At 51.0% G+C, this 22,771-nt stretch overlaps 11 protein-coding genes across 11 annotated transcripts; 7 read left to right on the top strand and 4 right to left on the bottom strand.

Moving 5' to 3' along the window:
* Positions 1 to 701: 701 nt before the first annotated feature.
* Positions 702 to 1,508, top strand: TrAtP1_000875 (uncharacterized protein; the record flags this gene model as incomplete). Its single annotated transcript, XM_014090854.2, has 1 exon — positions 702 to 1,508. The coding sequence occupies one exon, from the start codon at positions 702 to 704 to the stop codon at positions 1,506 to 1,508; it is 807 nt and encodes a 268-aa protein (XP_013946329.1).
* Positions 1,509 to 2,129: 621 nt separating this feature from the next.
* On the bottom strand, positions 2,130 to 4,040 carry TrAtP1_000874 (uncharacterized protein). The gene is made up of 2 exons (XM_014090608.2): positions 3,665 to 4,040; positions 2,130 to 3,601 (listed from the first exon to the last, which is right to left on the bottom strand). Exons 1-2 carry the CDS (start codon positions 3,854 to 3,856, stop codon positions 2,537 to 2,539), a joined length of 1,257 nt encoding a protein of 418 aa, XP_013946083.1. The 5' UTR covers positions 3,857 to 4,040; the 3' UTR covers positions 2,130 to 2,536.
* A 295-nt stretch (positions 4,041 to 4,335) lies between these two features.
* On the top strand, positions 4,336 to 6,002 carry TrAtP1_000873 (uncharacterized protein). The gene is made up of 4 exons (XM_014090853.2): positions 4,336 to 4,501; positions 4,695 to 4,846; positions 4,985 to 5,047; positions 5,124 to 6,002. The coding sequence occupies exons 1-4, from the start codon at positions 4,427 to 4,429 to the stop codon at positions 5,641 to 5,643; spliced, it is 810 nt and encodes a 269-aa protein (XP_013946328.2). The 5' UTR covers positions 4,336 to 4,426; the 3' UTR covers positions 5,644 to 6,002.
* A 990-nt stretch (positions 6,003 to 6,992) lies between these two features.
* TrAtP1_000872 (uncharacterized protein) lies at positions 6,993 to 7,739 on the top strand (the record flags this gene model as incomplete). The annotated part of the gene is made up of 1 exon (XM_014090594.1): positions 6,993 to 7,739. One exon carries the CDS (start codon positions 6,993 to 6,995, stop codon positions 7,737 to 7,739), a length of 747 nt encoding a protein of 248 aa, XP_013946069.1.
* Positions 7,740 to 8,349: 610 nt separating this feature from the next.
* TrAtP1_000871 (uncharacterized protein) lies at positions 8,350 to 10,265 on the bottom strand. The gene is made up of 4 exons (XM_014090852.2): positions 10,016 to 10,265; positions 9,872 to 9,963; positions 9,695 to 9,809; positions 8,350 to 9,639 (listed from the first exon to the last, which is right to left on the bottom strand). The coding sequence occupies exons 1-4, from the start codon at positions 10,190 to 10,192 to the stop codon at positions 8,527 to 8,529; spliced, it is 1,497 nt and encodes a 498-aa protein (XP_013946327.2). The 5' UTR covers positions 10,193 to 10,265; the 3' UTR covers positions 8,350 to 8,526.
* Positions 10,266 to 10,500: 235 nt separating this feature from the next.
* On the top strand, positions 10,501 to 12,281 carry TrAtP1_000870 (uncharacterized protein; the record flags this gene model as incomplete). Its single annotated transcript, XM_014090851.2, has 4 exons — positions 10,501 to 10,551; positions 10,610 to 10,661; positions 10,719 to 11,374; positions 11,439 to 12,281. 4 exons carry the CDS (start codon positions 10,501 to 10,503, stop codon positions 12,279 to 12,281), a joined length of 1,602 nt encoding a protein of 533 aa, XP_013946326.1.
* Positions 12,282 to 12,807: 526 nt separating this feature from the next.
* Positions 12,808 to 13,782, bottom strand: TrAtP1_000868 (uncharacterized protein). Its single transcript, XM_066110751.1, has 2 exons — positions 13,547 to 13,782; positions 12,808 to 13,491 (listed from the first exon to the last, which is right to left on the bottom strand). Exons 1-2 carry the CDS (start codon positions 13,691 to 13,693, stop codon positions 13,351 to 13,353), a joined length of 288 nt encoding a protein of 95 aa, XP_065966824.1. The 5' UTR covers positions 13,694 to 13,782; the 3' UTR covers positions 12,808 to 13,350.
* Positions 13,081 to 13,251, top strand: TrAtP1_000869 (uncharacterized protein; the record flags this gene model as incomplete). Its single annotated transcript, XM_066110752.1, has 1 exon — positions 13,081 to 13,251. One exon carries the CDS (start codon positions 13,081 to 13,083, stop codon positions 13,249 to 13,251), a length of 171 nt encoding a protein of 56 aa, XP_065966825.1.
* Positions 13,783 to 14,029: 247 nt separating the features above from the next.
* TrAtP1_000867 (uncharacterized protein) lies at positions 14,030 to 16,834 on the top strand. The gene is made up of 4 exons (XM_066110750.1): positions 14,030 to 14,640; positions 14,730 to 15,122; positions 15,205 to 15,472; positions 15,542 to 16,834. Exons 1-4 carry the CDS (start codon positions 14,461 to 14,463, stop codon positions 15,820 to 15,822), a joined length of 1,122 nt encoding a protein of 373 aa, XP_065966823.1. The 5' UTR covers positions 14,030 to 14,460; the 3' UTR covers positions 15,823 to 16,834.
* Positions 16,835 to 17,215: 381 nt separating this feature from the next.
* On the top strand, positions 17,216 to 18,118 carry TrAtP1_000866 (uncharacterized protein; the record flags this gene model as incomplete). The annotated part of the gene is made up of 1 exon (XM_014090847.2): positions 17,216 to 18,118. The coding sequence occupies one exon, from the start codon at positions 17,216 to 17,218 to the stop codon at positions 18,116 to 18,118; it is 903 nt and encodes a 300-aa protein (XP_013946322.2).
* A 224-nt stretch (positions 18,119 to 18,342) lies between these two features.
* TrAtP1_000865 (uncharacterized protein) lies at positions 18,343 to 22,298 on the bottom strand. Its single transcript, XM_066110749.1, has one exon. The coding sequence runs from the start codon at positions 20,834 to 20,836 to the stop codon at positions 19,238 to 19,240; it is 1,599 nt and encodes a 532-aa protein (XP_065966822.1). The 5' UTR covers positions 20,837 to 22,298; the 3' UTR covers positions 18,343 to 19,237.
* Between the last annotated feature and the right edge of the window lie 473 nt (positions 22,299 to 22,771).

The raw sequence follows: 22,771 nt of genomic DNA, 5'->3' as shown, positions 1-22,771 counted from the left end.
GCTGCCGTGCCTCTTGCGTCTGCTGCTGTCCATCTGCACTGGCCTCCACTCTTTCAGGTTGAAACGCTCATCGCTCATCGCCAACGCACCGATAGTTTCCGCTAGACGCTGCGCTGTCTCTTGACCCCTCGTCTGGCCGACCCTGGCATCTGATGCCGCAGCCCAATCTTCTGCTAGCACGCAGTAGTATCCGCTTCCAGGCACGAACGAATTAAAATAAAAAAGGAGACCTCGGGATACTCTTCGCTTCTCTTCTTTCTGAAACCTCTCTCGACTTCACTTCGTCTTGACATTTTATCTTAGTGTAGTGCAATATAAACACCCCAAGATTTCTTTTCTTGCTGCCACAGCTCGAGCCTCCCGTCGCAAGCGTCTCGTCTCTCCTAGTCCTCGTTGATACCCAACTAATAAAACGTCACCCCCCCAAATCGGAGGAGGATTCACGCACTCCAAATTATCTATTCTTGGAGCAATACAACGCTGCAATATCTCGTGGAACAGGTGAACTACTTAGACCACCAGCAGGTATTCCCAGGTCGCTTTTACTTTTTGTAAACTCGTTATAGCATCGTCGGCACAAATCACCAGGTACCTACATCTTATTGATCTTATTGGTCACCAATCTCGGCCATGTACTTGCATACATGCATACACCCTCTCATCTTGCAGACCGCGGCGCTAACTCTTTGCATTGCAGCAACATGGTATCACTGCAGACGAATATGCAGATCCACGATGATCTTGCAGCGCTCTTCTCGCGAAACATGACTTTCAACCCAGAGGCTGTTCCCAAGGAAATGCCCCAAGAAGAGGCTGTTCCCTCGCAGCAGATTGTCTATTCCGTATCACAGCACTATAACCACTCGGCTCATATTGCAAAGCCTCAGCTACAGCACTCGGACTCACAGAGACGCTCATCAGAGCCGCCACAGACTGAGGTCGTTTCATCCGAGACGATATTACGGAACCACGGCGTTGATCCCTCCACGCTCACGCCCTCACAGCTGCAGCTCTTCCGTATAGCTGACATCACCCAAAAGAGGCGGTTGGTCGAGCTTTGGAGCATCTGTCCTCCCACCAGCGGAGGAGATATCCCTGCTCTTGCTTGGAGCAGCACGACAATGGACCAAGAGGAGCATTTGGCCCAGGTGCGTTATGAGAAGCAGCAGCAGCTTAGCAATGTCATGAGCCTAGACGGCACGACAGTCCAAAATTCAAACAGCACATGGATCCATCAAGCCAGCCAAGAGAGCGAGCCTTACATGCTGTCTGGATATGAAGAGATCATGCGACGAGAGCGAGAGCGAGAGGAGTCTGTCTCTCGTCCAAAAGACGCATACAGCCACTTTGGAACCTCTATTGGCGGCCCAAGCTACGTGCCTTCTACAGACCCCGTCTATCTCGGAGCCGACTACGCACGGCACCAGTTGCAGCTGGCCATGGCTGAACAATATGGCGCGTTTGAACAGCACAGAGCGAATCAGGCGGTGGATGTTATGGATATGTAATGAATAGCGCATACAATATAGTAGAGCGTCGTCATAGCCGGTTCATGGCCATAGGCGCTGTCAGATAGCAGCACAGAGTAGCTTTGCAGGATGTTTGTTTATTGTATTTGTCACTTGTGGATGGAATTATCATGTCTATACACTTGTTTTTTTTTTTTTTTTTTGCTTTTTTTTTTTTCTTACAATGGATGAGCAAGAAAATTACTTTGGAAGGTGGCTGGTTTTGGGGCACATTTTTGAGCTCATGTTCTAATTACTCTTCTGTTTTCTCTCTCTCTCCCCAAGTCTTTGTTACGCTGTACTAACCTTTCATCTCCATTTATACCCTTTCAACTCTCCACCTCATAAACCTTTTTGTGATGGACACAGTGATGGCTAACAAGTTTTTCTACAGAGCCTGGGTGGTGCTGTGATGTCGGTCAAGGTATGTGTGTCTTCCCCCCCCCTTGTTCCTTACTCCTTACCCCTTTTTTCAACCTCCCTATTATCCATTTGTAGAGGGCATGTTGCCATGTTGCCAAGAAACAATTACATATGCCAGAAGTAGTGCCAATATTTTTAGGAAGACGTAAAAAAAATAATATTCTACCAATTTTACATTTGTAATTACATATGGGTTGTGATATGTATAACTGGGAAGTACTGTGATTTCCTAGCTGGAGGGCGCTTATACTAAATACGTTCATATATACTTTTGATGGACCGAGATGACTAGACGATACATAGGTAACATTCTCCTCTAACTGGATTATTTTACATATGCATGAGACCATGAAAGAACCACCGACTTCTAAGGGGGGTATCGACTTTTTTTCATTGAGTAATGTAGTGAAGGAAACAACTTTGTGTCAAGTGTGTCAAGAGTGCTATGTGCAAGAGTGCGAGTGCGAGTGCGAGTAAGGTGTATGGAGTATGTGAAATGAAACGTCTAAATAAACCAACTGGTGGGAAAAAAAGGGAGGGAGGAGAAGCAGGAGAGGGAACTAAGAATACCAAGAACAAGAAGACAAGAAAAATTTCGCCAAAAATTATAGCTGAGTCTTCTGCAGTTGCGATGCCAGATCGTCCACGTCCGCGTCCTTGCGCTGCGCAACGGGCTGCTTTTGGGCCTCCTCGGCATCCTTGATGAGCTTCTCGGCCTTCTCCTCGATTTCCTCCTCTTCCTCCTCCTCGCTTTCTTCTTCCTCTTCGCTCTCCTCTTCTTCAAGATCGCTGAGGCTGTCGACACCCCACTCATCCTCGATGACAATATCTCCGGCAAACTTCTCTTTCCGCTCCTCGAGGAGTTCTTGCAGGTTGAGGATGGACTCGTCGTCTTCGGTAAACTTGTTTCCGTTCAGCTCGATACGTCTCAGCGCAGGGAGAGCTGTCTTTGCAGATCTAGCCAGCTGCTTGACGCCCTCGGCCTTGATGTCGTTGTACTGTAGTCGTAGAGTCTCCAGCTTCTTGTTCTTTCCCTGTGACAGGGCGTCAGCCAGCAAGAGGCTGCCCTTGGCACTTAGCAGAGAGTCGCCAACGCCGAGCTCCTGCAGATCTGCCCATGTGGGCACAACCTTGGCGAGCGCCCTGGCTCCCATGATGGTAAAGGTGTTGTCCTGCAGATCAAGAATCTTGAGCTCGCTAGCGTGGTTGAGACCCTCGCTGAGCAGACGAGAGATTCCCTCCTGTCGAATGCCATTCTGCACCATCTTGATCTCCTTGATCTTGTTGTGAAGGCTGTAGGCCTTGGCCCAGGCGGCCATGCTGCCGTTCTCAAGTCGGTTTCGGCCACAGATGACGGTCTCGAGGTGAGGCACCTCTTTGCCCTCCTTGCGGGCCGCCTCCTTCTTGGCGTGGAGTTCTGAGAGCGCATCGGCGACAAGGATACCGGCGTGGGGACCGAGGCCGTTGTTGTTCAGATGCAGGTGTTGAAGGGGCACGTGGGAGGAGAGAAAAGCCACAAGCGGGGCTTGGGTGTTGAGGCCGAAGGCATTGTCGTTGAGGTTGACCGTGGTAAGGTTGGGGTGGTTCAGGACAGCGGTGAGGATGGCGGAAATGCCAGCCGGGATCTCGTTCAGCAGTCGGCCGGTGAAAAGGTCGGCGAAGTTGGCGGACTGGGCTCGTTAGATGTCAGGGCACTGGACAAGTAAGGGGGCGGTTTTCGGGAGCGCGCATACCTTGAGACTCTTCTTGGTGGACAGGACTTCGCCGAGACGCTTGCAGGCGCCAACGCCGAGCGTGTTGCCCCAGAATCGCACTTCTTCGACGTCATCCAGCGCGCAGAGGGGGGCGAGGTGAGGCTCGATGTCTTCGGCGGTGTCGAGCTTGAGCCCCTTGCCCTCGAGGGAGAAGATCTTGGAGGAGGCCATTTTGCAGGCGAGCACAAAGTCGGCGGCTAATGCGTATGATGATGTCTAACAGATATAGAAAAAAAGCGGGAAGCGCGAGAAGCAAGATCGAGGCTGCGAGCCCTGCTTATAATTTTTTTTGGGTGAGGCTTCGTATCGAGGTGCGAAATGATTGACGGATTGTTTTGACAATGGTGGGGGCGGGGCACGAAGAAAGGTCCTGGTTTGCCTGGCAACCTGCAGCGGGCAAGGCTGGATGAAACTCGCTACAGGGGGTGGCTGCGGGCTTGGCCAGCGCGCATTAGCGAGCGCCGCCAGGTGGCAGACAGCTGGCGCACAGCTGGCGTGCCCGCTAAAGTCCAGCTGCACCCTCGCACTCCGGGCGGCTTCGCTGCTCCCCACCATTCCGAGCAACATCCCATGCGCACGTGACTTTGGCCAATCAGCGTCGGCCCATTTCGGAACGATGGATTTTCTCTATCAACTTCTCCCGCTGAGCCCTTTTGAACGCCCCGACCCGAGATCGATACATCGCCGTCCTCACTTTTGATTGCGGCTCACCCCCTGCGGCTTCGGTACAGCTTGCCAATTATGCTGGCAAGGTCGTGTCTGCGCCCGGCGCGCACCCTCAATGGGCTTCGAAATGCCGCCGTGAACGTCTCCAAGGTGGGTGGCCCCGAAAACCTGCCACAAGCTCGAAAAACTACGATGCTGCTCCCCCACGGCTTCGCTCGAGGCCCTGCCGAGGGCTGAGCAGCTGCAACGACAACTGCAGGCCGTCGGGCCGTGGGCGTTTCAATTGCAACGAGGACTTGCTGGATTTGTTTCTGGGAATGGCTGGAGCTGACTTGTCTTCTAGCGTGCTGCTTCAACAAGCTCTGGTGCCGAAGCTTCTCCCGCGCGCCTCAACATCGCCGCTATTGCTTCCACCACCCTCGCCGCCGGTTCTCTGGCCTGGTACTACCATCTCTATGGACCCGTGGCCTTTGCCTCGGCCCCTGCTGAGGAGGGGTATGTGACTTCTCTCCCTCTTCCTGTGCAGCAGTGCTGCGCATCTCGTCTACGGCCATATGTGCCCGATGCGGCATAAAAATACTTGCACGACTTGCTCTTGTCTAAACGATCAATTGCTGACGGGTTTCATTACAGTCTCCATGCCACTCACTACCCTTGGGTTCACGAGCAGTTCTTCAAGACCTTCGATCACCAGGCGTAAGATATACCCTCTGTTTCTAAGAATTGGCTTTTTTGGCAAGCTCGATTGCTTACATCCGACTTTTTAATACAGTCTTCGTCGTGGTTTCCAGGTCTACCGTGAGGTCTGCGCCAGCTGCCACTCCCTCTCTCGAGTCCCCTACCGAACTCTTGTCGGTACCGTCCTGACTGTCGACGAGGCCAAGGCTTTGGCCGAGGAGAACGAGTACCCCGACGAACCCGATGAGCAGGGCGAGATCCCCATGCGACCCGGAAAGCTGGCCGACTACATTCCTGCTCCCTACAAGAACGATGAGGCTGCTCGATTTGCCAACAACGGTGCTCTGCCCCCGGATCTGAGCTTGATCGTCAAGGCCCGCCACGGTGGCTGTGACTACATCTTCAGCTTGCTCACCGGTTACCCCGAGGAGGCTCCTGCGGGTGTCACCGTTGCCCCCCGGCATGAACTTCAACCCTTACTTCCCCGGTACCGGCATTGCCATGGCTCGTGTTCTGTACGACGGCCTCGTCGAGTACGAGGACGGCACCCCTGCCTCCACCTCCCAGATGGCCAAGGACGTTGTCGAGTTCCTCAACTGGGCTGCCGAGCCTGAGATGGACGAGCGCAAGAAGATGGGTATGAAGGTTCTGGTTGCCACCTCGGCTCTGTGGGCTCTCAGCGTCTGGGTCAAGCGATACAAGTGGGCCTGGCTGAAGTCCAGAAAGATTACCTACGACCCTCCCGCGGAGACCAAGGTCCGCCGATGAAGGAGGTTATAATTCCCTGTGTGCCTGTGTATACTACTACTAGTTTCCTCCTTAGAAAAAAAAGCTCTTTTGTGCTGGCGGAGGCGGATAAAATGGATTGGTCGTTTTTGTCAAGACGTGATGCATGTATCTATGTATGTTGGTGGCTGGGTTGGCTGCCTCGGAGCTTTAAAGAAAAAAAAATTAGATGCCGTTTCAATACTAGTTTTATATTATCTATTGAGCCAGACGTGTGAAATTTACCGTGGGCAAACAGCTCTACTCGCCGTGAAGTGATTTCGAACGTTGTCTATCTCTCTCTAATGTTCATATTAGGACAAATGACGTGCTACATTTATATAAACCGAGGTAGGTACTATAGAGAGATATGATTTCTGATAGCATATTCTCAGGAGTCGAATTCACTTGTTGTCGGTAAAAAAGCGTTTATGCAGCCTATGGAATAATAATCATCATTTATTACTTTGCTTTTGTTGAATGTCCAAGGCATGTTCCTTTTCTCATTTCCTTACCTACGGAACTGCAGATGTAAGCGAAACAGTCTTAGCCGGGGTGTAACATGGAAGCTCGTCAACCGGAGCATATTTGAGCAATTGGCTGTAAAAAGAAATTGTATTGACATATATTATAACTCAATAAATACTCCCAGTTAATATTAATCACAACCGTATTATGGTATGGCCGTAGATGCAGCTTACTTTGTAGATAGTGGCAGAGCACCCATCTGTATCGAGAATCATCCCAGCTGACTACGCCCCATATAAATCCAAACCTCCAATAAAATCGCCCCAGCCCGTCACCTCGATCGAAATTCACCCGGTGATTAAGCTGGATCAACAGGGCCATCCAGGTCACGAAAATTGACTGGGGGCGAAAAGTTACATGAACCTCTTTTTTGAAACCTAGACATTCCTTTTCTACCTTTGAACAAATCTTCATTTCTGTTTTTCTAGAGAGGCTGCGAAACAGCTCGTCTGTGTGAAATCGTCTTCGGGAGCCGCTTTTGCGACTTTTCTACCGACTACCTACCTACCTACGAGACGTCCTTTCCTACCAAGCATATACCTAGAATCGCTACCGATCTTGCTCTCATCGCATTTTATCTGAGTGGTCGTCTCCCTTATAACTGCAGTAGCGTCAGCTGCCGCAGCAATCCTCATCAGGCCAGACTGAAGAGGCCAATTCACATCCAACAATGCCCTATGTTGGCGATGATGTCCATCGTGCGACGACAAAACGAAAATGGGATCACGATGGCAGCGAAACTCTCCGATTCTCGCATCCCGGCTCCAACGCCACCGTCTTTCACGTCTTGAACCAACAGGCAGGGCTGGAGAGCACTGTGGATGGCGTTTCGGCGCGCAAGACGCTGCCTCCGACGAAACGACTCCGAGCGATTCACGATGACGACGACACCACGCACTCTGCACATTGGCGAAACGCCTCCTCTCGCGAGCTGCTAGTAACGACATCACAAGTCGCCCATGATAGCAACGACAGCGCCTGTAAAGCGCCTGTGAAGATTGGCGGTATGACCATTATGCCCTGCCACGTTTGCCACCGTCGACCAACCAAGAAATCCGACCTCGACTCCTTCGCCAGATGCCAATCGTGCCAGGAACAAACCTGCTTCGTCTGCATTCGCGAATGTCGAAGACAGAAGGATCCTCATAACGACATGAATTCGCCTCCATTTGGAAAAGAAGATGAAGATGTCGGGCAATCTTTCAAAATGAACGACGCGGACGAATGCGACATGGCTGCATCTACCAACATCCACGCGCCACAACATGACGATCATGAACGACAAGACACGCCCAACAAAAGTTCTGCCAATAGCAGCATTCATCACGCCATGATATGTAGCCGTTGCTGTGTTGAAGAAGGCGCCGAGGGCGAAGTCGTCTGCCTGGGCTGTCTATCCAACATGGACACTGCATAATCACAACGCCACAAGATTCACGACATCAAACCGCAAACAATACAAGAATGGCAAAATATTTTTCCCCGCCATGGTGAACTTACAACGGCTTTTTAATTACCACGTATAGCGCACTGGATCTGTTTTTTATTTTACTTTTGAAATTTATTGGGATATCAGGATTGGGGATTTAGGAACAATTAGCAAGGCAAACTATTAGGCTAGGTAGATACCACTAGGTAGGAGAGCAGCATGTGCTTTCATCTTTGCGCGTTTCATTTCAGCGTTTTAATTTTTATACATCAGTCACATTTGATGTCTAGTTTTCACTTACATGTCATATATTTTACCTCGAGGGCCATGGTACGGCAGCGAATTTGCAAGGTGCTACAAAGAGGCTACTTAATGGAATAGGAAGAAGGAGAAACTTTTTTTACATGGCTTTTCTAAGCGTTTGGTTAGATTTTGATCATCACATATACCACTTTACGAAAGCGACTGAAAAGATCTACTGAGCAGTAATTACTGGTAGCAGTTGTCTAATAGGGGGAGGCTTCACAACCACATCACCAAAGCTTCCATGGTCTACTATAAGCCAGATGGGCAGGCAATTTTGTGTAAAGTAAATGGATTTTCATGTCAGTCAATAGTGTCACATCATTCTTGTTTCTACAGCAGCAGCAGGTTCAACCTCTGGTAAACGCTAGTCTCTATTCCCTTTATGGAACAAGAAAATTAGGCATGTATCAGCACACCCCACCGAGTTTCGTCCATATTCATACATCAATAATATTAAAAGTAAACCTATTTAGTTGTACTGCATGTACGTCGCTGTTGAGTTGAACTTGAGGTTGCCCTTGATGACCTTGTCTACCGCGTCCAAGAAATCCTTCTCCGAGGCTACCTTTCTCCGTGCTCGGATGGCAAACATGCCGGCCTCGGTACATACACTCCTCAGCTCAGCACCAGTAGCGTTCGGGCAGAGACGAGAGATGAGCTCCCATCGGATATCTCGCTCGACGGACATGCTCTTGGCGTGGATTCTGAGGATGTTGGCGCGGCCCTCGAGATCGGGAAGTGAAAATTCAATCTTGCGGTCGATTCGTCCAGGTCGCATCAGTGCAGGGTCAAGCGTCGACGGTCTGTTGGTGGCGAACATGACTTTGATGTTTCCTCGGGCGTTGAAGCCATCCAGCTGGGTAATGAGCTCCAACATGGTTCGCTGAACCTCATTGTCACCACCGGCGCCATCGTCGAATCGTGCACCACCGACAGCATCGATTTCGTCAAAGAAGATGATACACGCCTTCTTTGTCCGGGCCATCTCGAACAGCTCTCGAACCATTCGGGCACCTTCACCAACGTACTTTTGAACAAGCTCGCTGCCAATAACTCGGATAAAGGTAGCATCTGTTCTGTTTGCAACAGCTCTGGCGCAGAGAGTCTTGCCGGTTCCGGGCGGGCCGTAGAGCAGTGCACCCTTGGGAGGGTCAATACCAAGGTTTGAGAATCTCTCCGGCGAGAGCAAGGGCATCTCGACGACTTCTCGTAGCTTCTCAACCTGCTCTTTGCAGCCACCAACATCGCCGTAGGTAACATCTGGCTTCTCCTCAACCGTCATCATGGTGACGCTGGCATCGATCTTCGGAGGCAGCGGCAACATGATCTGGTATTTGTTTCGGTCCACTCCAACTCGCATACCCTCCTCGATATCCGTGGGACTGACGCGGTCGCCAAGCTGAACGACAAACTTTGCTATTTGTTTGACATTGATGACATACTTGCTCTTGGACTCGTCTCCCTTTTCGTCGGCGATAATCTTCGTGCAGCGAGCCACCTGGAAAGGCTGCTCTTCAGACATTCGTTGCCGATCGGCGGCGACATCCCATAAGTGTGGTGGTGCGAGACCGGTGTCGGATTCCTATGGCAATGCATTAGAAAGGTACAGATCCATCGTTGGCGGTTGCTTTCCATACTTTGATACCAATCTTCTCGTCTACACTCTGCTGCTTCTCCTTGATCTGTTTCTCGAGCTTTGAGATGGCTGACGCATATGGGGCGGCGCCGTATGTCTTGAGGACTTGGATATCCCTAGCTTTGGATTAGTCTCCTACCAGCTCCAAGCAAACATGCCAGCGGGAGACAGGCCGTACTCATCTGTGAGAGGGGTAATCTTCTTTTCTTCTACCTCATCGTCTGCGAATCTCTTCGAGTACTTCTCCCAGTTTTGACCGGTTGCAGAAGGCTTGTGCAGTTAGTAATGGCCAGCATTGATCGAGCCCAGCTGTCTTGCTTACCATGGTGGGATCTGCAAACTGGACACAATGTCCGTTAAAAAGATGAGTTCGGGGCTGACGGAAGAAACAATTTCGGTTGGTACAAGTTATACCAGAGCAGTCGTGTGGTCGAAATGAGGGGTGCAGGTGTTTCGCTGGTGGTGATGCGCGTTGAATATGATGGCTGATGAAGGTCATAGAAGCATTCCGTAATCTCAGTTGCCTTGAGCTCAGCGCATTGGCGCCTGTCGCTGGGACCCTGCCGAGCTAGGCTGGTTTGGGCCAATAGCAGCTGCTGGGCAGGGGGGAAGTACCGCCGGAGCATGGATTATCTCTGGCGCCGACTCCAAAATTTCCGTTACTGATATGGCGGAGTAGGGCAGACAAGGTGGGATGTCAACCAGGCTGCCAGAACCGCGATCTTGCTTCCTTACCAAGCTTGCCGTGATCCAGGCTTTTCGGAGGTTGTTTTTGCATTGAACCGGAAGTAATCCAGAATCTCCAAAATGTCTGCACCGGCTGTTTCAAGCGGCAACTCCAACAATGCCGCCTTCAAGGTAGACTCCCAAAGCTGCACGTCGAGCTCCTGAGCTGCCCCGCTAACCATGGACACAGGACAAGGAGAAGCCCATGGCGGTGCGATCGTCCAACATTGTCGCTGCCAGAGGTTCGTTTGCTCGATCGAAGCACTACAGAGCGTGTTAAATCGCTAACCTGAATTTAGCTGTCGCCGATGCGATCCGAACATCTCTCGGCCCTCGAGGCATGGACAAGATGATCCGAAGCGGAAAGGGGGAAACAATCATTACCAATGACGGAAACACAATGCTCAAGAGCATGTCGGTCATGCACCCGACAGCAAAGATGCTGGTTAACCTGTCTGGAGCCCAAGATGTCGAGGCTGGTGATGGAACAACCTCCGTCGTTGTCATCTGCGGCAGCCTTCTCGGTGCCGCTGACCGATTGCTGTCCAAGGGCATCCACCCCTCAGTCATTTCCGAGTCCTTCCAAAGGGCATCCGCCGCCGCTGTCGAAGTCCTGCACGAAATGTCCCAGCCCATCTCACTAGCCGACAACGCTTCCCTTCTCCAGGCTGCCAACACATCTCTGTCATCCAAGATTGTTTCTCAGTACTCAAACCTCCTCGGTCCCATGGCCGTCAACGCCATTACTAAGACGATCGATGTCAAGACTGCCGAGAATGTGGACCTGAACAACATTCGCATCATCAGAAGAGTGGGAGGAACGATTGAGGACAGTGAGCTGGTGGATGGTCTGGTCCTTACACAACCAGTCCTCAAGAACGCTGGTGGTCCCTTCAGAATGGAGAAGGCTCGCATTGGTCTTATCCAGTTCCAGCTCAGCCCCCCTAAGCCTGATGTAAGTCTGCACAGTCATCACGCCGTCACCCTATCAAGGGCTTTTACTAATTGTTACTGTAAAGATGGAAAACACGATCCAAGTCAACGACTACCGCCAGATGGACAAGATTGTCAAGGAAGAGCGGTTGTACCTCTTGAACATGGCCAAGAAGATCAAGAAGGCCAAGTGCAACGTGCTCTTGATCCAGAAGTCTATCCTTCGAGACGCCGTCAACGACCTTTCCCTACACTTCCTGGCCAAGCTTGGCATCATGGCCATCAAGGACATCGAGCGAGACGAAGTCGAGTTTATCTGCAAGTCTACTGGCTGCAAGCCTGTTGCAGATATCGACTCCTTCACTGAGGACAAGCTTGGGTCTGCGGATCTCATTGAGGAAGTCCAATCATCAGGATCACGTATGGTCAAGGTCACTGGAGCCAAGGCTACTGGCAAGACCGTGTCTGTGGTTGTGCGTGGCGCCAACTCACTGATTCTGGCAGAGGCAGAGCGAAGTCTTCACGACGCTCTTTGTGTGCTCCGATGTCTCGTCAAGAAGAAGGCCTTGATTGCCGGTGGTGGTGCTCCCGAGATTGAGATTGCAGCCCAGCTGTCTAAGCAGGCTCGCAGCCTGACTGGCACCGAGGCCATCTGCTGGAAGGCATTTGCGGATGCCATGGAGGTCATCCCCACAACGCTGGCTGAGAACGCCGGTCTGAACAGCATCAAGGTCGTCACTGACCTGAGACATCGACACGAGATGGGCGAGAAGAACGCTGGTGTCAGCATCAAATCTGGAGGAGTCAACACCAACATCTCCAAGGAGAACGTATTGCAGCCACTCTTGGTCAGCACAAGCGCCATTGAGCTGGCGGCCGAGACGGTGAAGATGATTTTGAGGATAGACGACATTGCTTTGTCAAGATAGATAAAAAGTCAGCTTTCTAGCAGGATGCTGTAAGATAATATTTGAATTTAAAGATGCAAATCTATGCGATGCAGCATCTGTCATTGTGCTTTTATCTAATTTTCTTCTTGTGGCTCAATTGAGTTGACCAATAACAGATGCGCTGATGATTTGGCGTTTGAGCCCGAGCGTGCTCCTTCCTCAAGTGTGCGACCCTGTACTGTAGTATTTCGCGCCTTCCCCCCTGAACGATATCTAATCGTCTACGATGGCTTTCTCAGAACAGTTCAAGCTTAGCCCAATTAACTTTTCAAGTTCAATCTCTCTCTATCATAAAACCACATCTCTCTCTTCGCTCAAAAAGATCGTTTTCAATCAGACGTTCGTGCAATGCCCAGAAAAAATACTCGTTCTCGCTCCAGCGACTCTCCTGATCCAGGCGACGCTGCCTTGGAGGCGCAGGCACGATTTCTCAGAGTATGTCGATGAATATTCCCATTTAATTGTTAGAGAAACGATGAAGGAACGAAGTATTGATACAGAACAGCTTAAAAAAGATCGGGACGAGACTATCAATGCAGTGACAGCCGACTTTGACACTACCCTTGCAGAACTACGAACAAAGATCATTGCTTGGCAAGAAGATGTACAACGCCAGCGGTAAAGGAGCATATATTGACCTCACGCTCCGGACTAGGCTGACTCCTTTTCTTGTAGTAAAGCCAGGCGGCAATACTGTCAAGTAGAGTTGATGCGACTAGCCGATAGAAGGGAGAACATTGAAGTCCAGATGGTGGGAATAGTAACCAATGCACAAAGAATGGTGGGCGAATTAGAAGATATGATGCTGGCTGGATATGAAGGGAGAGAGAAGGAAGCTGAAGAGGCTTTGGAGAAGGTGGTCACCCTGCATCATCTGCATCCGCCCAACAGCGGCAATCGTATCACAACCTCGGCAAAGCCTGCGGTTGCACCGCATTTGACGAAGTGATGGAATCGTTGAAGAGCGGAGAAGAATTGAGCGCCGTACTTTTGATCGTCTAAATGTTTATAATGTACATAGTCCTACACCAGGCTGAAACGTTTGAAATCATACGCTGAAACCGAAGCCCTGCATGCAGCTCTTGTATTGGTCGACGAGGGATACGCAGTCGGCAGCAGGGTTTTTGGCTGTTGAGAAGAGCATGCACTCATCACGCTTTGCCTTTTCGTCCTTGCATACGCAGCAGGGCTGTTTAGATATCAGTGCTTGATCTTCACCAATGCTAAAAGGGAGAAAAACTGACCTTGGGCTTGGAAGCACTCTCGGACTTTGCGGGAGACGCAACAGGCGCAGAGGCCAAGGCTACATTTTTCACATGACAATTAGCTTTGCGCAGAAGAGAAATTGAAAAGCAAATTGGCGTACAGAAAGTGGCAGGTTTAGCGTCCATGGTGGTCGTTGGTCGCAGCGCAAAGTGGAATGTTGTGTGGTGGTGGTGGTTTCTATAATAGCGAGGCCTGTTTCATCCTATTTCTGTTTTATTTGCTCTCTCTCTCTCTCGAGGATGGCCATGGACGTTGAAATGGGTCACGCCAGATTCGCATTTGCATTTCTAAGCAGTGGTTTGGGCCAATCATAGCGCTGGGATCTCACATGCAGGCGCGGAATGTTGGCGCACTTGAGCAAGTTTTCCGCTGACGTCATTCGCTCTAGATTCTTCGTAGCTAGTCGTTTTCTTGACGGGTTCTTTTCGTTAATTGAGCTCCCCTGGTAATTTCTGTCTAATAGTGAGGCTGCATTCTATTGAATAGAAAGCCTTGCGAGCTGACCAACTACAAGTAAACAATGTGACAGAGCCGTCGAGGCTTCCGTCTCCACTCCCAGCGAACCCCTGCATCTTCAGCGAAGAGCTACCCGTTTGCGGATCCGATCTTAGCTCCGGGCAGCTGTTTAAGGGTATTTGCTGTAATGGAGGGTTCTTTTCCAGGAGATATTATCCCCGAGATTGGCAGCACCAGACGCTCATTGTCTCGACGGTTAGAGCCTGGTTTGAGACCTTTTCCCTCTAAAAGTTTCCCAATTGGGAATTTTACACTGCGAGATTGGTGTTTATTGGACTTCTACGAATAGGAAACACAAGCTGGAGAAATTGTAGATTGTGAAAAAGGCGTTTGGACATTTCTTCTTCTTTATAAATAGACCCTCACATCTTGTTTTATGGCAATTTTGAAACTCAATCACAATAAATATAAACTATTCAGTTCAGCCGATTTACCTTCCTATTACACGATCTCTCTCTCTCTCTCTTTTTTTCTTTTTCTTTTCTTTCAAACAGCCGAGATGCTTACCATTGAAGAGATTCGTGCCTTGAGCAAATTGAATCCCGAGTTTGAGCCTGTAAGCTTTTTCCCAATTGCGTAAGAGAAATAGTTGAGATGCTGGTACATATGATCCGAGCAACTAACAACCGACCTGACTGTATTAAGATTTTCAACTCAGGGTCGCCCCTTTTAACACCCTGGGGCACAATCACCGATATCCCTCAAATTCGTGCTATGCTGCAAGCCGCAAAAGACGCAACTCCGAAAGCTGACCCGGCCACTCTGCCGTACACCCAAGAGGACATTAGCATCCCGGTGCGAGACAACCGCAGCGTTGGCGGCCGCGTCTACATGCCAAAAGGTGACTCATCTGAAGGACGACCAGGACTTGTCGTCTTCCACGGAGGAGGATTCACAGTTGGGGACTTGGACACGGAGGCTTGGCTTTGTGCGTTGTTTGCAAAGCTTGGAGGAGTTGTGGTGGATGTTGACTATCGACTTGCCCCTGAACATGTGTTTCCAGCGGCGATTGAAGATGCCTTTGACGCTCTCAAATGGGTAAGTAGAGATGCCAGGCATGAGTATGTGGATTCGATTGACAGCTTCACTCTGTGCTGACAAACATTCTCCAACATGTTAGACTGCCGAAAACGTACAATCTTTGGGCATTGACCCAGAGAAGGGATTCTTGGTGGGAGGTGAAAGCTCAGGGGGCGAGATGGCCGTAATCGCAGCTCACCTGTATGTCAACGACAAAGTGTCTCCTCCTTTGACTGGAATCTATGCGGCGATGCCAGGAGGCGTGAACCATCAAACCGTGCCTGAAAAGTACAAGGATCGCTTCATCAGCCTTGAGCAGAATGCCGATGCCCCAATTCTGTCCAGGTCATCGGTGGAGTTTATCTGGAGTAAGTTGCTGAATTGCTCTATCAATACCAAAATACGCTGCTAACTCTTTCTTTAAAAAAAAAAAAAAGAGTCATATCAGTCTGATCCACTCAGTCCAAAGGCCTTCCCATTGGCATTCCCTACTCACAAGGGCATTCCCAAGACGTATTTCCAGATATGCGGACTCGATGCCGTCCGGGACTGCGGCTTGGTTATGGAGCAAGTATTCCGGGATGACGGAGTGCCTACCAAAAGAGATGTTTACCCTGGAATGCCGCATGCGTTTTGGGGGATGTTTCCGGATTTGAAGATTACTGAGAAGCACACTCAGGATTCGGAGGAGGGATTCAAGTGGTTGCTAAGTAAATAAGGGGAGGAGATTCGTAGCATATGGAATGGGCATGTGCGCGGACTCTTGGGTTGACTTGATGATGGACTCTATTTTAAAAGACCATCTCCGTTCAATTATTTGCGTTGCATTGTCTTTCTTGTTGCTTGTGTATTACACTCATTTACAAACAAAGCATTAGCCTTGGCATGTTCGCATACTTTTCTGTATCGCTACACTGTGTAGAAGCAATTGTTGACTGCGGACGAGTCCACCGTTGCTTTTCGACAAACTGGTTATTGGAAGGCGTTACTATTTGCGAATCGCCTCTAGACAAACGTTTCTTTCTTTTTTTTTTTTTTTCCTTTTTATACTATATATTAATTAGTCAGGTCATGATCACGTTGTGTTGCGGGTTATCAAGTAATAGCATGCCCAACCAACACGCTTCAACTTGTAATGAACATCATAGCCGTAGAAATCATCAGACCAAGTCCAGCAATGAAACACCCAACATCAAACCCCAAATTTCACATGCAAATTTACAAATTACAATGTTCAAAACAGAAAGATATTCCTCTTCCAGGCACCCACCCAGCCGCACGTCCTCCACGGCGCCACCGCCCACCGACCGTCCGACTCGGGCTTGCCTCGGGTCCGGAACCGACTCCCGTAGTGCGCATCTCTTCAGTTTGTTAGTGCAGAGCTGTAGCTTTCTGGGGATTTTGCCACGCAGCTGTCGGTGGATGACGCGTGGCTCGTCACACCATCTTTTCCCAATCATTTCTTACAAGTTAAACTGCTACTAGTTGTTAGACTGGTGGTTTTAGCTGTATCAACGGGCTTCCATACTGTACGCGCACTCGCGTAATTCGCCGCTCGCCTGTTTCTCTCTGCTTCGTTGGGTATCGACGGCGTACGTAGTTTGCTGAGCTGGCTGAATGACTGCCTAAAACAGTCATTAATTGGGGTTACGCGGCTTTATTCTTGCTTTTTTAGTCTATTGCTAGATATAAAGTTGGGATGATACCACGAGATAATTCCAACGTGCTATAACTTTACCTCATACACAAACAGTATACCTTATACCTATACATATCTTCCTCACCTTGAACTTCTTTACAACTCGCTTCAAACAATAACAACATCATGGCACCCCATTATGACAACCCATGGGACATTTTCCATTCCTGGTACGGCCCTGCTCCTCGCCAGCCAGGCGCCGGCGTAGACCACACCAACAACGCAGCGCCGCCCTTCCCTTTCCCATTCCGAGGTCCACACCCGCCTCCGCCTCCGCCTTTTTCCTTCAACCCAGACGATTACGCCGATGAGGCCGACTGGAGTGGACGTGGTGGTGGGCGCGGAGGACGTGGCAGACGCAATCGCTCGCCTCATTACCGTGACCATCCGGAGTCTTACAGCGACAATGTGAATGCGGGAAGTGCTCAGGCGAATACGGCTTCCGGAGAGGCTGAGAATGAGAAAAGCAGCCACGATACCTCTCCAGATACCGCGCACGAAGGAGAGGACTTCCCCGACCCTGCCGAAGTCACTCCCTCGGAAAGCGACGATGGCGAAGACCATGGCCACGGCGGTGCTCCTCCATTTTACGCCTCCGAAGATGCCTCTGGTCGACGAGGCGGACGCGGCGGGCCTCGTGGTCGTGGCGGATGGGGCCATGCTCACGCTCACGCTCACGGCCACGGTCGAGGCCGCTGTGGAGGCCGTCGCGGCGGATGGCGCCGAGGCTTCGGAGGTCCCTTCGGAGGCGGTCCCGGCGCTGGCGGGCCCGGAGGTCCTCACCCTCCTCCCCCCGCAGCCTCCCTTTGACTTCCCCGGCATGATGCGCGGCTTCATGGACCACCCTTTCTTCCAAAACTTGCGCGAGCAGGCTGAGCGCTACTACCGCCCTGCTGACGGAGAGAATGCCCGCCAGCCACAGCAGCAGTCTGACGAGGCCGACGACGCCTTCACTCCGCCAATCGACATCTTCAACACCCCCACCGCCTTCATCCTCCACGCCGCCCTTCCAGGCGCCAAAAAGGAACACATTGGCGTGACGTGGAACCCGCAGTCCCGCACCCTCCGCATCGCCGGCGTCGTCCACCGCCCCGGCGACGAAGCGTTCCTGCAGACGCTCACGTCCGTCCAGGAGCGCAGGGTCGGCCTCTTCGAGAAGGAGGTCAAGCTGCCCCCCCGCGGGCGTGTCCGAGGAAGACCAGGACGTGGAGGTGGATGGATCTGGCATCACGGCCAAGATGGAGGAGGGAGTGCTGATTGTTACGGTGCCCAAGGTGGACAAGGAGTGGATGGAGGTGCGAAAGGTGGACATTGAGTAAACGATGGATTACATGTTGAACTTTTAATAATTGAGTATGGCTAGGAATTTCTCTTCTTTTCTATTTTTACATGTTAGGTAGTATATTGTTTACGGCGTTATTTTGGGCTTGGATGGTAATAGTCATGGCAAAAACAAATATACCACAAAAACAACTGCGTGCTTTTTGTACGCATCAAAGTGCACTCTCAAAGTAAAAATCACACATGTAGCAAATCAATCTTTACTGTGAATAACCAATTGTATTCATTCTCAGTCTACCATTCTGTCCACCTCACCGTTATCGAAACAAGAATATCCTTCTTCTGTGCCTGCGCCTGCGCTCACGCCACGGGGGTATTTATATCTTGGCCGACATAGCATTCTGAGGTCAGGCTCGTCGCGCTATTCAATTCCTCCCTTCCAATCCATCCACCCATCCATCCATATATTTGTACAGCATTCTGTTTGATGTGTGTTTTTTTTTGTTTCGTTTTTTTTGTCTAGTTCTTTTTCTTCCTCTCGACCCAATTGACAAAAATAAAAAAGGTGTATGTTTATAGTGAGAATACATAAAGGAAAGAAAAGAAAATCTGTTGGGCCAAGTAAGAAGGGGTAAAAAAAGGAATTGGACAAGTAATGAAGACACCTCGCCAGCGATGTAAATTCGACAGGCTAAAAAGAGGTATGAAAAAGATATAGTAAGGAAATTAGAGACCGAAAATTAAGAGAGAGAGGGAACAGAGGAAAAAAAATGCGTGTCCTTGGTAGTAATATAGCGTCAATCTTTGTCTCAGTGAGAGAAAACCGGTCCCTCTGTCTCGATGTATCTGTATGTATATGTCCTGAAAGAATCAATGATAATCCAAAAAGAAAAGGGCTAGAAAAAAATAGTTGTAGGCCAAGATGGCGATAGGCCACATGTTCCAGCAGAAAAAAAGTATTGAAAAAAGAAGTCTCCAGTCAAATGTCTGTTTATCGAAACGTGAATTCGTCAAGGAGCGAAAAAGCCTTTTTTTCTGCTGTATTAATAACAAGTGTATGAGCAGATGCACGTATTAAAACGATTATTAAAACGCAATTAAAGAAAAAAAAAGTGAAAAAAAGAGGAAAGTGCAAAAAGCAAGTACAAGGGTCTTAGACCAACTCGTTTGTGATTTCTTCCCTCACATGCGCACACCACTTTAGGATGGCCGCTTCAAAATCTAGCCAGACTTGGGGGCCATTGTTGTACACAATGCCCAGGGCGTCGATGGAGATCTTGCACTCGAAGCGCAGCTCGGCAGCCTTGGCCCAGTATCGGAGGTTGTCGGCGCTCCGGTATGGCTTCTGCGTGTCGACGTGGAAGGTTGGGATCGCTCCGAATCGTCTCCTGGATTTCTTGACTGCGGCGTTGTGCAGCCTCACAAGTCTAAGCCCGTTTTGCATGGCCTCTAGGAACGGTGTCGGTTGTTCGGCGGCGCTGGAAGCTGGCGTCCACTCAGGCAGTGGTTCGTCGTCGGGGTCCATGGAAAGGAGGAAATGCCGTTCACGTTCCAGCTCTTTGCCAGTCCAGTCGCCCGTCATCCACGACCAGCTCTGTCGCTCGGCCTGTTCCGTTGCTTCAATGGCCGCCTCCTTCTTGAGGATGTCAAAAACACTTTCGATCCAGGCAATCATGGTGTCAATCTCTTCCATTCTCATGCCGTCATTGAAGTTTCTGATGGCCATCTGCTTCAGCACCTCCATTACGCCCAAGAGATCTGTCCGGATTTGTTTTTCCGATTTGATCGAGTCCAACCGGTCAGGCAGTTCGTGGGCTGTGTAGTAGTTCTTGGCGGCGCGGATGGCCAAGGTCAGGAAGTCGAGGATATTCATGCCCTGTAGCTCGTACCAGCTCTGGGTGTTTTCTGCAGGCATGTTGACCTGAGAGGCATCGCTGGCCGCACGGTGTGACCCTGCTTTTTGGGCTTTTGCTTCCTTGAGGACCTTGAGCGCATCTCGCAGCGTCGTCTCTAGCTCTGCCTTAAGCTCCGCTACCGTTGGAGGCTTGGGAACGACCTTTTGCCTGTGGTTGTATGTGCTGACTGTGGGTGGGAGAACATCAGGGTCCTCCTCGAAGTCGTCGGAGTAGTCGTCCAGCTCGCCCAGTCCCGTGGGAGATTCCATGACATTGTCGGTGATGAAACCTTGTCCAAAGAGGTCTGGGCTGCTGCCCATGGAAACAAAAGAGGAGTCTACGTCGAATCCCCCAGACGTCGGTGTCGGTACCATCATAGGCGCTGTGCCCTCCAGGACTGCCAGATCCAGTGTTGCTCGTGGCTGCTTCTTGCGGGCTAGTTGTCCGCCTTTGCCATCAAGCAGGCCGGTTCGGGCAAAGTAGTACTGCAGGTGTGCAATGCTGCCCAGGTTCATCACGCTCTCGCGGGACTTTGCGCTCTTCGCAAAGTCGGTGCCTTGAGGCCGCATGAAGCCCCGGCGCCGGGTCCTGGACGACGACCGCCCGGAGACGGACTGCATCGACATGGTGGACATGCGAGAGGAGTTGGACATTCGAGAGGACAGCTCACTGCCCAGCGAGTCTCGGGAGTTTGCATCGGTGCTGGAGCCTCGGGATGTGGTGGAAGCCGCCGAGAGAGCGCGGACCGGCTCAGGCTTTGCGCCGATGGCATGCGACGGTGCGGCGTCGGGAGAGTGCGGACGGTTCTCGGTTTCGGCAGACATGGCGGAGGAGGCAGAAGCAAAGACGGAATACATGCGGTGGTGGCAGCAAGAGAGAGAAGCAGAGGTTTGCGGAGTTGAAGCTGGACGAGTCCTGCGTGTGTCTCTCTAGTGCTGGTGCTTGCTCTGCAGGAGAGGGGAAGCGGATCCTTGCTCGTCGTCTCCTTTGCGGCTCCGAGAAAGAGCAGAGGTGTTGTCGAAGGAGAGAAGCGAGCGCTGCCGGAAGAGAATGGAGGATTGAAGACGGTTCACTTAAGCCGGCGGGCCTGATGCAGCTTGGACAAGTCGCGTGCATCGGACTGGGGGAGGATATAACAGGTTCAAGTGACGGCAAAATGGCCATTAACAAGCAGTCGGATCAGGTCAGCAATAGCGTGGTGGATACGGAGCACAGCGGAAGAGACTGGACAGAGCAAAAAGAGCGACAGAGAGTAAACCGGTAGGGCTGCCTTGGGCTGGTGCTGAAGATCCGAGGCGGCGGATTCAGGGGCTGTGGCTCTGGCCGCCAGACATAGTTGGTGGGAGGAGGCGTGGAGATGGGAAATTGCGTTGCGTGTCTTGGTGTTGTCCGGGGGGGCAACGACTTGAAACGGCCTTTTATTTCTGGCGTGTGGTTTTTGGCGTGCGCCGGTTCACGCAGCCCGTCGAGCCATGATGGATGCTTACCTGTGCATTAATTAGTGCATTGGAAGGTGGTATTGGGTCCTCCCATCTCCGCCCAGAGTGCAATTTGGCCCTCTCGCCAAGTCCGAGAGCGCACACGTTGAAGCTTGCCGCTACCGTGGCGTTGCGCCTGAATAATGTCGCGGCACAGGAGAGCGCAGCACAGCACCCACAGCGCCGGCAGCGCCTCAATCGCTTCAAAGTTGGATGGATCGATGGCTACTGGACACGGGCGCAGCGCAGTCTCAGCGCTTCATGGCTGGGACAGACAGCGGGTGCACAGATACTGGTTGGTTGGTAATTGGTAACCTGGATTGATGATATCACCGGATGCTTCGTACTCGCAGCTGTCGCCGATTTAATCATGGTCCATGACTGGAAAATCTCCCAGGTTCCCATTGCCAGGGCCCTAGGGCCTGCCAGGTCTCTTCCTGGCCTACTCGTACTGCTAGAGGCCAACGACCAGGTAAGCCCATGTGCGCCCCAGGCTAAAGTGACGCATCACTTCTTTCGCTGTCATCGCGATTCCCACGGTTCCTTGCCGCTGGTATCATATCCCAGGACAACGTGCTGTGCATAACTTTGATCTCCACAGAGTCGGTCGGGACTGGAGAGAGCAGAAGCGGCAGTGTCCAAGTCTGGCTAGAAAGCATCTCAAAGCATGAAGCCGTACGGAGCGCCAATGGAGGATAAGCAAGCAATCAAGCTGTGGTTGAGGTTGTCGTAGATAGATTGTGCAGAGGAGAGCTGAATTGCGCCGTCAAGGTTTCAGAGCGCAAGCCTCTTTTAGGACGAGGTACGTACCGTGAGTGCCGTACAACGACGTCGACCCAGCTGTCACTCTTCATTAATCGCCTGGTGATGCCCAAAAGCTGATGTGGTAATACGACTTTGTATACCCATGCTTATCATACAGAGTGATCCGTACAAATGATTCGTATTGCTATTGCATCATAAGCCCGCCAAGAATGGCTGCTCGCTTTCGAGCTGTTCCCAGGACATGCACCTCAGAGGTAGCCACCAACGAATAGCGCGGGCCGTCGCGTCGCATCATGTATGTACTGTACGAGCAGAGAGATTGGCCATCCAGTTCATCCAATTATATATGGACCAAGGCAATTTGCCTCGGGGCTAGCTACCAACCAGATACCAGGCTGCTACTAACACCACGAGCTCGGCAAAGTAAAATGACAGCCAGCGGCATCTCCAGTAGCTGCTCCATCGGAGTAGCGGCAGGTATCTTGACAGTCTCCCCCGCCGTTTCTGCCATCCGTCAGCCCTCGTGACCCCAGCATGGAATTGAGAAAG

Source organism: Trichoderma atroviride, chromosome 1 (assembly GCF_020647795.1).
Source record: "Trichoderma atroviride chromosome 1, complete sequence".
Taxonomy (NCBI): Eukaryota; Fungi; Ascomycota; class Sordariomycetes; order Hypocreales; family Hypocreaceae; genus Trichoderma; species Trichoderma atroviride.
The sequence above is the reverse complement of the archived record's forward strand: the minus strand, read 5'-3'. Positions and strand labels throughout refer to the sequence as shown.